At 41.3% G+C, this 15,163-nt stretch overlaps 1 protein-coding gene across 4 annotated transcripts; it reads right to left on the bottom strand.

The window, feature by feature from the left end:
- Positions 1 to 5,699: 5,699 nt before the first annotated feature.
- On the bottom strand, positions 5,700 to 15,026 carry LOC143339835 (copine-3-like). 4 transcript variants are annotated; one of them, XM_076761330.1, is made up of 17 exons: positions 14,920 to 15,026; positions 13,769 to 13,961; positions 13,515 to 13,694; positions 13,335 to 13,409; positions 13,143 to 13,214; positions 12,676 to 12,756; positions 12,481 to 12,570; positions 10,859 to 10,957; positions 10,667 to 10,753; positions 10,451 to 10,510; positions 10,163 to 10,296; positions 9,413 to 9,467; positions 9,224 to 9,275; positions 8,001 to 8,134; positions 7,667 to 7,903; positions 7,447 to 7,561; positions 5,701 to 6,935 (listed from the first exon to the last, which is right to left on the bottom strand). In XM_076761330.1, the coding sequence occupies exons 2-16, from the start codon at positions 13,925 to 13,927 to the stop codon at positions 7,451 to 7,453; spliced, it is 1,626 nt and encodes a 541-aa protein (XP_076617445.1). In that variant the 5' UTR covers positions 13,928 to 13,961; positions 14,920 to 15,026; the 3' UTR covers positions 5,701 to 6,935; positions 7,447 to 7,450. The 4 variants fall into 4 exon arrangements, with proteins under 4 accessions (XP_076617443.1, XP_076617444.1, XP_076617445.1 ...); XM_076761331.1 differs by having other exon boundaries at positions 5,865 to 6,935; positions 13,769 to 13,933; positions 14,920 to 15,009; XM_076761328.1 differs by lacking the exon at positions 7,447 to 7,561 and having other exon boundaries at positions 5,700 to 6,935.
- Between the last annotated feature and the right edge of the window lie 137 nt (positions 15,027 to 15,163).

A 15,163-nucleotide genomic window follows, 5' to 3' on the forward strand; every position in this document is an offset into this window, starting at 1 on the left:
TGTAAAAAGCCCCTTTACACTGTGTGGCAACCGGAGATGAAAGACAGGAGAGAAACGTGTAAAAAGACAAGTGCACCAACGGCCGATTCAGAGCTTAGCTGACTAAAAACAACCAATCAGAACATGATGTGAAGTGAAGCAGAATGTAACATTGGCGTGAATTAACCAACATGACAATGGCCAAGAAGATAGCTGAGAGGTTTTTGGCTGCCAGTGGCGACCTATTACTCTTTTCTCTTTTAATAGATGCTTTTATCTTGATAACATTTGCTATTCTGTTTCAGATGCTGTTCAGAGAATGTTCACCTGCAAGTTATGGCAGTGGACGCACTCTTTATTTTGAAAGTAAATGATCAGTCATGCAGTGCAATGCAGTTGATGATGGAAAGGTGGCTAAGAGCTGGGAGGAGCTGAGTTTGGTCTCTGTTTCCTCCACACTGACCAAGAAGGCCATAGATGGTGGGGTGATGAAACAATAGGATTTGCCTTTGACGAAAGCTCTTGCAAATTGTGGCTTTTCTGAATTGCTGCACATCTTCATTTTTTATTCTGCATCTCTGGAAAGTTGCTGTTGCAGTGAACACTGGGTAGTGTAGGAAGGCTGGGGAAAAAAGCTTTTTTTTTTCTTGGCTTGGATTTGGATACACAAATTGTTTTTCACTTTTTTAACTCTGTGAGAGAGGGCATTGGGCCTTGGCAGAATAAATGCTGTACATCCAAACATCCAGTAGATGGTAGTAAAGCTGAACAGTGACAAAACAGCCAATTGTAGAGATACAATGACTTCATACCACAATCCACATTCACAGGTACCAGTAATCCTCTGGAGTAGCCAACACAAGGAGCTGCTCAACCTTCATACAGAAAGCAGTCCAGGACCAGCACAATTGATATCATGCAACTAATTACACTCTTATTCACATCCAAATGTTAAATTCTCATTGTTTTGGAAATATATTCAGACATATATAGTGGCTGCTCTTGCAGATTTGCATGTCATAGAAGAGTGGACTATTGGTCTTAGCAGAGGTCGGCCCTGCTTCTTAGGTCGAGTTGTATTTTGTTATGGGTCAGCAATTAATGCTATTAGTACTCTTGCAAAACTGTTGAGGAAGCAGCCACACTTGTGTTAGGATCAGTTGTTCACTTTTCTAAATGCTGCTTCAACACCAGTAACAGAGGACGCACAGCACTGTTGTTCTGCTGCTCTCATCCTCGCAGCAATTTAACAGACAAAATATCACTCTGTCAGTGTTCAGTCTGCTTTGAGGCACAAAATGACTTTGAATATTGTGTTGCTCAAGAGACAGCTTTTTGTGTGCCCAGTGGAAGTGTAAAAACTTCAAAACTGTTGTGTTAACTTCATGTTTTCTTAGCAACACAGTGTTTGTGCCTCTCTAAAGGATGCACCTACATAGAATATTCTTCCTTCATCAGGCATCCTTCACGTTTGTGTCCACATCAATAAATCATATGGGTTTAATGAGCAAATAACTACTGCTTTTTAGCAACAATTGTGTTTTTACTACAAACTTCAAATGTAAATCAGAAAAAAACTAAAAATAGGTCTGAAAATAAGTTATTTTCATTATCAATCAATCTGCTGATTTTTTTTTTTTATTATTATTAATCAATTCTTTAGTCTGTGAAACTTAAAAAATGTCAATTTCTTGGGTTTGACCAAAAACTCAAAAATATTCCATTTTCAATGATAACGGAAAATGGTAAGTGGACTGTATTTGCATAGTGCTTTTGACAATCACTCAAAGCGCTTTTACGACAAGTCTGCATTCACCCATTCACACACGCTCATTATGAGTGTATCCATTCACACACACTCACACACTGATGGCACAGCATCGGGGACAATTTTGGGTTCAGCATCTTGCTCAAGGATACTTCGACATGTAGGCTGCTGAGGCCAGAGCTCGAACCCCCAACCCTCTCATAGCTGGACGACTTCTATCAACCTCCTGAGCTGTACAAAGAAAAGTAATAGTCATCTCATTAAGATGCTTCAATCAGAGAGTGTTTTTCATTTTTTAAGGATTTTTGCTTAACTGAAATGTAAGCAATTATCAATATAGATGCCAATTATTTTTCTGTCAATCGACTCGTCGTTTTAGCTCTAACTAAAACTGATGTCAACACCGACTCAAATTATGTGTCATGCAATATGAGTGTAAAGGGTGATCCTACCTTTGCAAGCCTTTTCCCTCAGTCTTTGTAACACATTGAAGCAGCAGTTATGGATTATGTAACCAGGGCTATTGAGCCATTAATTGAAACCAGTCTCTCCTTGTGTCTTGTAGGTACCTGGTGGGTGAATGAAATGCTTGGTTTTCATGAGTTAACACCACAATTAAATGTTACAATTTGAAGAGGTGACGACAATTATTGAATAGTTGCTGATGCAGTGATTAACTGATGTAAAAGGTTCATTTGACAATCCCAAAAATTCTAAAACTGGTCACATTTGATTGGTAAGCTGCTATTCATCTGGAAGAACAATACTGTCAACTTACCTGTTGTCCTTTTATCTGCTGCTAAATGTGCTCCCTGAGGTGTAACAGCCATCCCACATTATTGCATGTAAAGGAGCCCATACAATTGCTAATGTTACTTCTCTGCTGGAGTAGGCAACCAAGGGACCAAAAACACTGATTTAATACAGGTTGAAACGGGCTGTGTGATCTCAGCAATCAACCTGTGTGATGTTTGTGTGTTTGTCAAACTCTCCTAATGTTATCCCTAAGTCCTGGACATGAAAAAGAAGGGCACAGAGCAGAGATCAGCCCTGGTTCATCTCCATGTCGCAGGGGGGCATAGTTCCCTCACCCTAAGTGCCCAGCCTTAGCTCACCTGAGTTCGACTTATTTAATGAAAGTGTACATTTTATCATCCTGGAGGTTGAAGTGTGCAGTATTTTGTTTGTCTTGTTCAGTGTTGAGTTTGTTGCCAGTCTTATTTGGGTAAGTGATCTCTTTCAGTTATGGCTGAAGTTTCCTAATAATTTAATTCACTTGCTTTTAGATACACTGAATGTTGTGGACATTTCTGCAGTTGTGTTTTCTTGCTGAGTGAAAGAAAATTGTGTTTCTGTGACTGAATGCTGAAACTACAAATAGAAATTAAAGCATTTTTTTATACTCTCGCTCAGTTGCACTCTCACTCTTTCCTGCCTTGAATAAAATCAAGTGTCACAAAGATCAGTCTCAGGATTTGCATGTGAAACGTTTTGATGCAACTGATGAACAGTTGCAGTGTTTAACACCCCCTAACAGTAACTGTGCCACTTTATCACATTAGAAACCAAACTTACTTAAACTGTAAACATATTTAAACACTGGAAATCATGTCATGTGAGAGCCAACTGATAATTGGTACTATCATCTGATAACCTAAACAACAGAAATGGATGACTAACATGTGATATGGACTTCAGTTAAAGTGTGTCTTAAAACATCACCAACATGCCCATATATAAACTGAAAGCGTTATTGATTTTTGTAATCATTCCTCCAGTCCTTACTAGCAAAGAGGAGATCCTTTTCTAAAGGTATTCAAATGTACGTGATGGGGATGGGCCAACATTTGCAGCCCAGTTCTATGAAAAAATGCATTCTGAAACACAGCTGAGGTGGAAATGGAGCCTCAAATGGCTGAATTTGTCAAATTTGCCAGTGGGTGTTCTTAGTGTGGAATTTGTATTTCATCTGATAGTGTTTTCTTCATGAGCTGTGACAAAGCCTTCACCCGAACTTTGAAACTGGTATTTACACAGAACAGAAAATTAAAACCAGCCCATTCCTTGTATGTCTACACATACTAGATGAATGATAAGTATGGGTTGGGGAAGGGATCTGTTCAGGCAGTACAGTCAGCAATGGTTACAGTCAACAGTAATGTTTTCATCATACCATGTGGACATTATGAGCATGGTTGTAAGGTGCACTTGAAAAAATGTGAACCAATCCTTTAATGTACTGAAACTTCTCAGGAAATATTAGACTTTGATAGATTTGTTTGTCTTTACGTTGCTGGCGACCGGTTCAGGTGTACCCCGCCTCTTGCCCATTGCTAACTGGGATAGGCTCCAGCCCCCCGCAACCCCGAAAGGGATACGCGGGTATAGAAGATGAATGAATGAATGAATGAAAACTTCTCAGTTACAATGGATTGCACCCTAAAAACTTCCCCCTTCGTCCTGTTTCCCTCATTGAATGCTCTTCTCACCTTAGTGATAAAAGGCCATAAAGACAATTTTACAATTTTTTACAGTTTAGACTGCTGCAATCGGCGGGCGACCGGTTCAGGTGTACCCCGCCTCTCGCCCATTGCTAGCTGGGATAGGCTCCAGCCCCCCGCAAACAGGGTTCTAAATTAACACCCGCCGGTGTAAATAAAAACTTACTAGCCAATTTGGCCGGTAATGCATTAGGCAATCATGTCAGTCAGAGCTCTACAGTTCTTGGTCATTTGTCCCCCGGACAGTCCGTCCTACATTTCCCATGAACACTGTCGTAATGCTACGTGATGACGTACAAGACGCCCATTGGCTGTGTGCAGGCACACTACAGTCTGTAGTGCAACCGCCGCGAGAATCCACAGAAACGCAAACACAAAGAAGAAGAAGAAGAATGAACGGCGGCGTGTAAACTGTAAAAAAGGAGACTGAGCTAGCTAAAAGTAAAAAGTAAAGTTAAACTAAATGCTGCGGTGGTTGGGACAGACGTCTGGGGGCGAGAAGAGGAAGGAGGCAGGGGATGAGAATGTCGACAAAGCGTGCGAAACGAAGAAAAGAAAGTTTAACGCTAAATGGCTGACAGGTCGTGAATGGCTTGTGTTTGATCACGAAAATGCCGTCATGTTTTGTAAGGATTGCCGCATGTACACGAAAGAAAAAAACAAGACGAATAATTTTGTGGTGGGGACTAATAATTTTAAAGTCGAGGCAGTAAAGGACCATGAGTGCCCGAAGTCATCAGGAAAGCCTAAGGAGTCTGCAATACTGACTGCTGCACTATTTGTGTTTTCTAGTTGTACATAAATAATTCAATTTATTACCAATGCAATTTTTTTGCAAGTGTTTAAGTCATGGCTGTTACTTATATATATTTCTTATTAAAGAAGGAAAGTAGAAACACTTTAAGTTGAAAGGAAAAATACATTTTATTAGGAATGTAATGATACTAAATACTTACTGGAAAAATGTCTTTTATAAAATAATAAATCTGACAGCATTTTTTGTTTGTATAAATTAAATGTTTGCACTTTCTGTGTATATTTTGTTTCATGTGTTGTACTTTGTGCATTTTTCATGCCAACAATGTAAATAAAATGATCAAATGTATTCAGTGGCACTCATAATCTCTTATTTTCACCGGGAAAAAATTTGGCTAGTGGAAATTCTGATTGGCTGGTAACTTTAGAAGGTCACCAGCCACATTGGCTGGTGATCAAAAAAGTTAATTTAGAACCCTGCACGTGAGGCCACTGGACACACATCAGTATACACTCACGACAACCATGGAGAGACCCTAACCCTAACCGTTGTATTCCCTAGCCCCTTATATTAACCTTAACCATCCCATCACTGTTGGAAAAAAACTTGTTCGTCACCATGTAGCAAGTACAAGTGCGCACACACACACACACACACACACACACACATTCTTCAACAATGTACACAATTAGTTGTGATCTGAAATGCATTTTTGTGAAAATGCAGAGCGATACTTTAATGTTGTGGCATGAAGGCAGTAGCACATACACAACGCAACCAAATCTTTCTAATGATCTAATATCATATTGAAGTAGGTGATGGATATTAATGTAGGTTAGATTTTTTTTTTTTTTTTTTTGCAGTGCAAATTACAATGATAAAGTCATGCCATAGTGATCGGTACAAACAACTAACAATAAAACATACATATGCACTTATAGTGAAAATTATTAGGCCACTTTCATAACAGTCAGTAAAGTGAGAGGTTTTATAACCTCCTTTAAGACACAGTTAAACTCTAATGTCCATCAGTGTAAACATGCATTTCACCAACTGAAACTCACCAGTTACTGATGACCACCACTTCTACCGCTTCAAATGCAACATTCATACAGAAGCACCAAATAGCAAAGTCAAGTGAAAATTGGAACTTATATGTGTGTGTGTGTGTGTGTGTAAGGTATTCATTATAACAAACTCATGAATCCATCCTATATGGATCCATTATGTAAACCTGGCAGAGCTGTATCACAGCCGTAGCTTTGTTCAAGGTCTTCATGTGCGCTTCATTTCCCAGCAAAACTTGAAAGTGTGAAGACCAACAAAGAAGTGGTCACTGTAGTAGGCAGATACTGGAGAGAATGACATGGAGGACACATTAAGTTCTCCAGCCCTTTACGGAGACATTGTGACAGACTAATGACATGGATGGTATCAGCTACCTCAATTTTTCCACAAAAAACAAAGACTCGAGTCAGTTAATGCCTTTAACTGTGCAGATCAATAAAATAGGAAATTATGTAAATTCTTAATAATCTTGGCACTTGAGAATAATAAAATCATATGTAGATGTTATATTTAATGTCTATGTTATGTACATATAACAAATGTTGGCTATCTGTGTACTATGGCTTTATACTATTGGTACATAGTATTCACAAATCATAAAATGACATGTTGACTGTTCATGTGGCCATGGAGGGGGTTGGGTTTTGAGTTATACACTTCCGAGGGTAAGGAAGGTGTACTCGGTTCCAGTCATCCAGATAAAAGTTGGTCCTCATGATGCATCACTGGGTGGTGCTGATGCTGAGAGATCCGTGAGAGGCGTGTCTGCGTGGGGCGGCTTCAAATGCATAGTATTGAAGAAGGCCGTCACCTGGCCTGGGACCTCTGCCAAGACACTTTGAGCAAGCATTTCTTGAGGAACCTAAAGAGAAAGCAATTTATAGATGAGATTTAGGAGACGGCAGGGGAGCTAACTATAGCAACCAAATAAGAGAAGCAGGGGGCTAAACAGATGAGTCACAGGTGTCTGAGTGTTACATGTCTTTGATGAATATGTAATGATGATTGGTCTATCAGTGTTTCCAGAGGTCTGCTTTTGCTCAGAATCAGGAACTCTCAAGTATTCAGATGAACATTTATGTGCAAAGTGATGTTACAATACTGACGGCTGCAACACCCTCCTGTTTCTCATCTGATCGTACTGCCTGTTGCTACTGCCTCTGTTTCTGCTGTTAGAATATGACCTACTAGAAACAAGTCAGAGGATAAACACTGAAGATGTTCCTATGGTTAAAGGTGTAACAGAAAAAGTTTGGAAGAAGTTTTGAAAATTACTTTAAACAAAGTTAAGACATTTTTAAGAATGCAGCTTTGGATCAAATGTGGGGATGGGGGGGGGGGGGGGGGTGAGGTCAGGCTAGGGGTACTCCTACATTTCTAGGAAGGACTGGGTTCGCTGGGGGGCTTCAGACCAAATAAATTGAAGAAGGAGGCCACTTGGTCAGGCAACTCTGCCAGTACGCTTTGGGCAAGGGCTGCTGTGCCAGCCTGAAATAAGATGTGCAGACATTCAAATGTGTGCATTATTTAAGTGTTATAAAGAAGCTCAGGTGGGTGCACGTCTGCAAACACTTGGCTCCGTGATGTACTTACATTTTGGAACTGCCTGAATGGCACGAACTGCACAATGTCGCGCATGGCGGCCTCGCCTGTAGCAGAGCGTAAATTCCCATCGTCTCCATCCAGGAACTCCATGGCACTGAAGTCCGCCCCGCCTACCCCGACAATGATGATGGACATGGGCAGACGGGAGGCGTTGACGATGGCATTGCGTGTCTCATCCATGTCCGTGATCACTCCGTCAGTGATGATGAGCAGCACAAAGTATTGCTATGAAACAATGACATCAGACAGAATGACACAAGGGTTGGAACACAACGGCTACAATTGCACTACTCTGATTGATCTTAGACTTCCAGCAACTCACAGAGGCAGCTTTCTGCTGGAGGGCTTGTCTTCCAAAATGGGCAACGTGGTTGATGATTGGGGAAAAGTTTGTGGGGCCGTAAAGCTTCACCTGAGGCAGACACTGCTGGTAGGCTTGGACCACACCCTCTATACCTAAAAACCACACACACACACACACACACACACACACACAAACACACACACACACACACGGGTGGACAGAATTAAGTCTGAGTACCATTTTATACATATTTCCATGTAATTCAGGGTAACTGGAAATGGACGCTGGAACACGCTGAGTTTAGTTCAGGGCCTCATCCTCTGAACACCACAGGATGGTAGCTGCAACACACAAGCTGCAGGAAGTACACTGCCCCTCTGAACTTATTCATACTTATATGAGCGATCATGCCACATCCCATTTGCTATTCGACTCGCTACTTCAGGCTGCGGCCGACAGTACAAATGGCCCATTATTTGTTCATGAAAATCTGACATGGCTGCATAGTTGTTGGTAAACATAGTGTCAAATCATATTGACTGTTTGTCAACTGCACACGTTACTGACTTTATTAGCTTTCTGGCTCATAGCTGAACTAAAGGCTTCTATGAGCTCAGCAAACTAGAAATATCTTCCACTGTCAAGTCCTAGCTAAGCTTAGTGCTATTTACTGGAGGAGTGGATGCTTCCTTTGCATAAAAACCTTACAGGATGGTCATGAGTGTTCCGGGTATTAGTCAAACCCTCAGGTGTTACCAGAGAAAATGAGTTGTGGCTTGTGAAAATAGATTGACTGCAAAAAGTATGGAAATATAAATAACCAAGATGTAAGCAGGATAAAGCCCTTCAGGATGTCCGTAAACAGGAATTAATGGACCCTGAAGACTCGTTCTGACCTCCCCGTCGTCCATTAAATCCTGATAATGAACACCTCGCCAGGCATTCTCCCTAACATAACTTGGTCAATAACATCTCTGCTGATTGACAAATCAATTATTCACGTGCATCATTTCTCCACTAGTTGTTGCAGTAGTTACATGTATGCTTTGAATGGCTAATGCCAAATTTTCCCATGGAAGAACACATGACACCAATGGCTGTGACAGCACCTGTCCTTTAGATTGTAATCAAACAAACTCATCTTATGACACCCAAAATGTTGCTACACATGCTTCATGTCATGCTCCGTCTCATTTAACATGCAGCAGTGTGACTTCACATTAGCTTCAGTCTGTCTTTACCTGCACAAAATGGATTTGATGGGTTGAAGTTGATGGGAAACTCATGGCAGACCTGCAGACAAAAAAACAACTCTTAATCCAGATCCCGCTCTCTTCCATCCGAGACGAGCTTTGTCAGATATTAGAGAATGTCATGATCCCAAATCCAGAAACATTCCTGAGTATGTTTTCACTAATGCAAATAATTACCTGCATTGTAGGAGGGATCTGGGCTCCAAATCCAAAAGCAGGGAACATCTTGTCACTACAGGAAGGAAGCCAAACGAAATTGGTGTTTTTGTCCAAGTACGTTTACTCAACATTAAGGATTAGACAAGAGCCCTTTCCACACATGGAAACATCACTAACTACCTGTGTTTATCATATCCAACAGAACACAAGCATTAAATGAAGGACATGAAGGTGGGACTTCTATTAGCTCATCGGCTACTTAAAGCTTTTTCACGGACATTCATGAAGTTGGAAAGAATATTCAAAAATAGGGGTGGAACATATTTTATCTTTCATGATAATAAAAATATACCGGCTCATATATTTACACACAACAACAAGCATGGCTGAAAGCGAAAGTTACATTGCTACCAGCTCTACGGTGGAGGAGTTACTTCCCAAAAGGGGAGCAACTTCAGTGGAGTAGAACTGGTCTAGTTACAAAATATCAGATGCCCATCAAAGCACGGTGTGAAAAGCCAGTCTCACCACTTCAAACACCCGGCTGAGTAGGAAGAGAGCAAAAGTCCCGCGAGGACAGCTCACCTGCTACTGTGAGCTCTAAATCAAGCAGACAAGCTGCACTGGCTCAGCAGTGCATCACCAAGTGTTTGTCATTATCATAGAAATACTCTGAAATATCATGGTATTATTTAAGGGCCTATCATCCAACGCTTTTCCTGAACTTCATTTACCAGCATTATACTTCATGTACAGTGATCTACTTACCTGTCATAGTCCTGGATGACATTACCCACAGCCCAGATTGCTGCCAGGTATTCATTAAAGCCCTGAGGGTTGATGTAATGGAGGGACTGAGGGGTCCTAGGGTCCCCGTTGGAGCCGGTGAAATCAATAGCAATCTGGCCCAGAAGGACGGATAAATTAGATAAGGCACTGATGGTGTCATAGTAAATTGTTGCTGAGCACATTGAAAAAAATAAAAATAAAATAAAATAAAATGGAAATATCGGGAATATTTTTTTGGTGTTTCTGCAAAGACGTTCTAATACTCACAGTGAAGTTAATCTGACAGCCGCCCATTATGTAATCCAGGAAAGTATACTCCTTCACTATCTGAAAAGACATATCAGTGACACACAATCCACTAAGTAATGCAGCAAGAGAAAATATATTGTACACGAGTGTACGCAGTGTTTTAGATATACAGGTTGTCCTGAACGTCTCTCCATCGTGAAACTGACTTCACGTGGAGCTAAGAAACCACAGTACCTTGCACTTTTTTACAATGATAACACCAGAGTTTTTGTATCTTCGCTTCTTCTGTTTCTTGTTACTGTTGATGCAATCAAACTCGGCCTGAGAGGAGCACAAACGCACCACGTCAGTGTCAGCGAGAGACACTCATTTTTGTATTTCATCGTCTGCTCTTTATACATTTATGCTTCACGAAAATGAGCTCACCGCATATGTTTGGGATCCTTGCTGTATTTGGGCGAGTGTGGTCTCAAAGGATCCAATTAAGTCATGAGATCCGCTGCTGTTGTAGTCGTGACAATCCACCTGGAAAAGACAGACAGTCATGACAAACGAGACAAATTCAGCCAATTGTCTCTGAGCAGAGCAAAACTCATTTTTACATTTCACTCATGGACAATAACCAGTGTGTGAAAATCAAGCAGATGAGACAAAAAGCATGCTCTAGGGGTGAAGCTTCAAATGTAAGGGGACACTGATATCAGAAAATCTAACAGGAACACACACACACAAGCCTTCTAATAGGCAGAGGATGGAAAAGGTCCGCCACCTCCTCTGGAGCATCACACACAGAACACATGCTCCGAATGTGAACACTGCAGCTTCTCAGTTTCTTCAGTGTTGAGAAAAGACTCAAAAGGCAAACAGATCTAGGCACAGCATGGAGGAACCAGTACAAATTAGACAAACTGTGTGATGCTACAGTCAGTCTACGAGATGAAGAGCTCTAAAAAAGCTAATGGATAACTAAAAAAGGGAACCATCTTAACGGAAAACGTCAACCTTTTGGGAAATTGTCCCATTGGTTAAACTGCCTGATGATAAATAATACAATATGTATCGGGTTATTTAATTAACACACAATGGATAATAGTAGGCCACGAGCATTGACAGACTATACATTTCATATGATTGGAAAATAAAATCTAGTTAACATCAAGTACCTGATGAAGCCAGGATTATTATGATCAACCACACATTAATTGTCAGGGCGGCAGGATGATTTGGGTGACTAAGCTTTGATCATTCAACAGGTGAGTTAACCAATGTGCCAAAATCCTCTTTTTTTTTTCTTTTTTTCTACATGTTCCTTTAAGACAGATGTAGATGCATCAAGGACTTTGGTCTGTCCTGTCACAGACTCTGCATCTTTCACGAGAAGAGCACTCATGGTGGGGACAGTAAACTCACTTGCACTGTCGACTGGAAAGCATCTCTTCCTGATAAGTGTGCTTTCACAGGATTAGAGGGTGGAAACAAAAAAACAACATACATAAACTAAGGCTAATACACAACTTTATCAGACCGGTAGTTTTTCCATGGTTTTACATGAACAAAATGAAAACACTTCATGGATCAAAAACGCTGGCTGCTGATGAGTTCGACTTGCAAACATCCAATTAATGTATGAAACAAACTGTCAAAACACATTCGCTCTGTTCTTTGACGTGAACCCGTTTATGAGTGAATATCAGTTTTTCCAAATCTAACAGGCATCTTCACATCAGTTCAGTTCTGCGTGGAGGAGAAAATCACTTCCATCTGGTTGAGTGAAGCTAATCTTTCACTGAAAGAGAAGCCGGCATGAACCATTAGCTGCTGCAAACGTCTGTAGTCCCAGTCACCGTTAAAAAAAGCTACACTAACACTGCTAAAGCCAGGATGAAAAGAAGCAAAAACCACAACAGGTAGAACAACATTTTTAAACTCTACGCTCTGCAGAAATTTTCCCCAAGCCTGCACATACAGCTCAAAAGAATTCAGACAGTAGGAAAACGCTGCTCTGTCATCACTCACAAGCCTTTCAGCCAACGTGTGAGCGTGTGTACCTTTATAGGTTTCTCCACATCACCTCCACAGAGTGACTGCAGCGGGATTCGGAAGGGTCTCCATATCGGGTTTAGGTTGTTTTTCACCACCTGCGTAACAGCACAAATTCAAAAACACACTTCACAGTCGACATATATTAACTTCATGAGCTTCAAACTGTCAATGACTTGCACTGTGCGGGACTATACGTGTACCTCTGTCCTGTGAGCAAGCTGCCATCCAGTTTCTGTCCGCTTGTAGAATTCCAGGAAAGGATCAGACTTGCCAAAGAAGTCCTAGAGATAAATAAGTAAAGAAAACGCAACTGAATTACAAAATTACTTATTACTTAGTAATTACGTGACGTCTTACTGTGTCCTGTTTACGTGTCCTGAATAGAAATTCTAAATTGGTTAAGGGCGTCTCACCATGATTGCCTAGAGGTAGAGGTAACAATTAATAGCTTGGCATCAGATTTGATAGCACTGCAGCAACAACAAACTTGCAGGAGAAAACACGAGAAAGCCAAGCTGATCATTCACAGTTCTTGCTGTCTCCACATGGTATTACTGTAGCTGCCACAGCCCAAACTGTTGTAGTGGAAATAATATATCAGAGAAGGTTTTTCTTCTCATAAAAACTAACCCAAAACATAACTCAACCGCACAGCAGTAATCGATACCTTTTTATCCAGTTTTCTCGCTGCAACTTCAAATTCCACCACCCTGCTGTCTGTTCTCTCCTCAGCACATATCTGCAAAACATGAGACAGCATCATGTTAAAAATATCACAAAAGTGCAAATACGCCAAGCAACGCATCAAATATCATTAACAGTCCAAACGTCACTGCCAATCTGAATGAAAGCGGCTCACAGTAATGCTTCCTTTCCCTGCAGGTGTCTTGTCCTTCATGACAAGCGGTCTTGTTAGTTTCCTTGAGGACACAATCTGGACAGAAAAACCAAAAAAACAAAAACACATTCATGAAGCACAGATCACTGGAAATTCCACGACGCCAACAATGACATTTGGTGGTTGGCAGAGAGGGCTAACCTGTCCCAAGGTACACTCCAGTTCTCCCAGGAAGTCAGCATCTTGCAGACTGCAGTTGTCGCTGTCTATGTCGTAGAGTTCAAACCTCAGCTTCTGCACCATCTCAAAGTAGTAGTCGATGACAAAAGTCTTGGAAAACTTGGGATTAAGGCAGTTCTTGATTTTCTCTGTCCGGCCAATCTAACACAGAAAAATGTTTCAGTCAACAACTAATGAAATGAGCTAGTAGAAAAACAACCTGTTAGCCTACATACCTCACACCAGTGCGGCCCTGAACTGTTCATGAGCAGCACACACAGAGGGTCAGACTTTGAGAAAGTGTCCATGTCAAGCAGATTCTCACAGGAGATGCTTAAGCACACCTTGGTCACACAGTCTGTGGCCTTTAACCCCAAGGCTCCAACTGCTGCCATCCCGGCCTGGAGGACACACACTCACACACATGAACTGACAAACGCGAAGACAGATCAACAGTCTTGAAAAAAACGGAAACATCCATAACACCACACCCACTGACAGGAGAGTCATGTCTGAGCCTGGACGATCAGTGAGAGCTGCAGCCATCCGCAGCCTTTGAAACACTAGCTCCGCCTCCCGTTTTTTGTTTTTTTTTTTTTGGTTTTTTTTAAGCAGATGTTATTATTATTTATTCGACGTTAATGTGCAGTTTCCACACGTCAGTAAATGAAATTCAAGCCTAACTGCATTTACACGTCCTGTCATAACCGGGTTCGTTGCCGTAATTGAATGCAGAACACATGTTACATGAATGCTCTTTTGAACTCGACCAGCACGCGATCATCTAAGCGCCCCTTAATAAAATGTCGGATTTCTCTATCAGGACACTGTCAGCTAGGCTGCCAGCACAGTGCTGGGGCTTTCATTTGGACCAGAGCCAACCCCGACAATGAACTGAACTGAGCTCTGCGGTGGATGGGACAGTCCTAAACGGGATAAATGCAAAGTGAAAGCAATACGAAATGATTAAGTAGGACATTCAGCGTTATTTTATGTGTGTCCATAATGAAGAGAATACAATAGCATTAATTAAACTTAGCTAACGCTGGTGTACGTCCCGGTAATTGAACTAAAACTAACGGACCGAGCTTACGTAACTTCTTAACATTTTCTGTACAGCGGACGTCACTTCACTGACATTTTTTTGCCTTTATTTATACTTATTACCAAATATTTAAAAGGTTTTCACTATTCACTTGATGACTTGAGCTGAAAGAGAAACGTCACATGATCTGTGCCACCCACCACACGAAGAACAGTCAGTAGCCACCTTCTCGTTAAGTTAGTAACCCACGTTTTGCTAGCAGCTTATTAAACTTTTGTGTCTACATTTAGTTTGACTGTGAAAACGTAATTTCAGAAGGAGTATTCCCTTTGTATTTCCTACCTTGTTCGCTGGCTAACTGCTGGCCAGCTGTGTCTGCTGTGTTTTGGTGTTGGGCTAGCTGACAGAGAGCTAGCTGGCTAACGCCGTGCTGGTGGGCGGTGCCCAGTGCGCTCGTTTTATCTGATAAGGACACCCGTCGGTCTGCTGCGGTGGTGCCATGCGGTCATCATTTCGGAAAAACACAGTAAATCTGGTCAGAAATTAGCGAAGCATTATGCAGCTTTCAGCAACATAGAAGTTGAGT

The sequence above is a fragment of the Chaetodon auriga genome, chromosome 21 (assembly GCF_051107435.1).
Source record: "Chaetodon auriga isolate fChaAug3 chromosome 21, fChaAug3.hap1, whole genome shotgun sequence".
NCBI lineage: Eukaryota > Metazoa > Chordata > Actinopteri > Chaetodontiformes > Chaetodontidae > Chaetodon > Chaetodon auriga.

What these genes read in the sequence shown, in the direction of transcription:
- LOC143339835 (XM_076761328.1), bottom strand. Translation starts at nt 13,927, where the DNA reads ATGGCAGCAGTTGGAGCCTTGGGGTTAAAGGCCACAGACTGTGTGACC. An exon ending in CAGGGCCGCACTGGTGTGAG is followed by an intron (nt 13,695 to 13,768) that starts GTATGTAGGCTA and finishes TTTCTGTGTTAG; the next exon opens with ATTGGCCGGACAGAGAAAAT. An exon ending in TCCAGCAGAAAGCTGCCTCT is followed by an intron (nt 7,904 to 8,000) that starts GTGAGTTGCTGG and finishes ATTGTTTCATAG; the next exon opens with CAATACTTTGTGCTGCTCAT.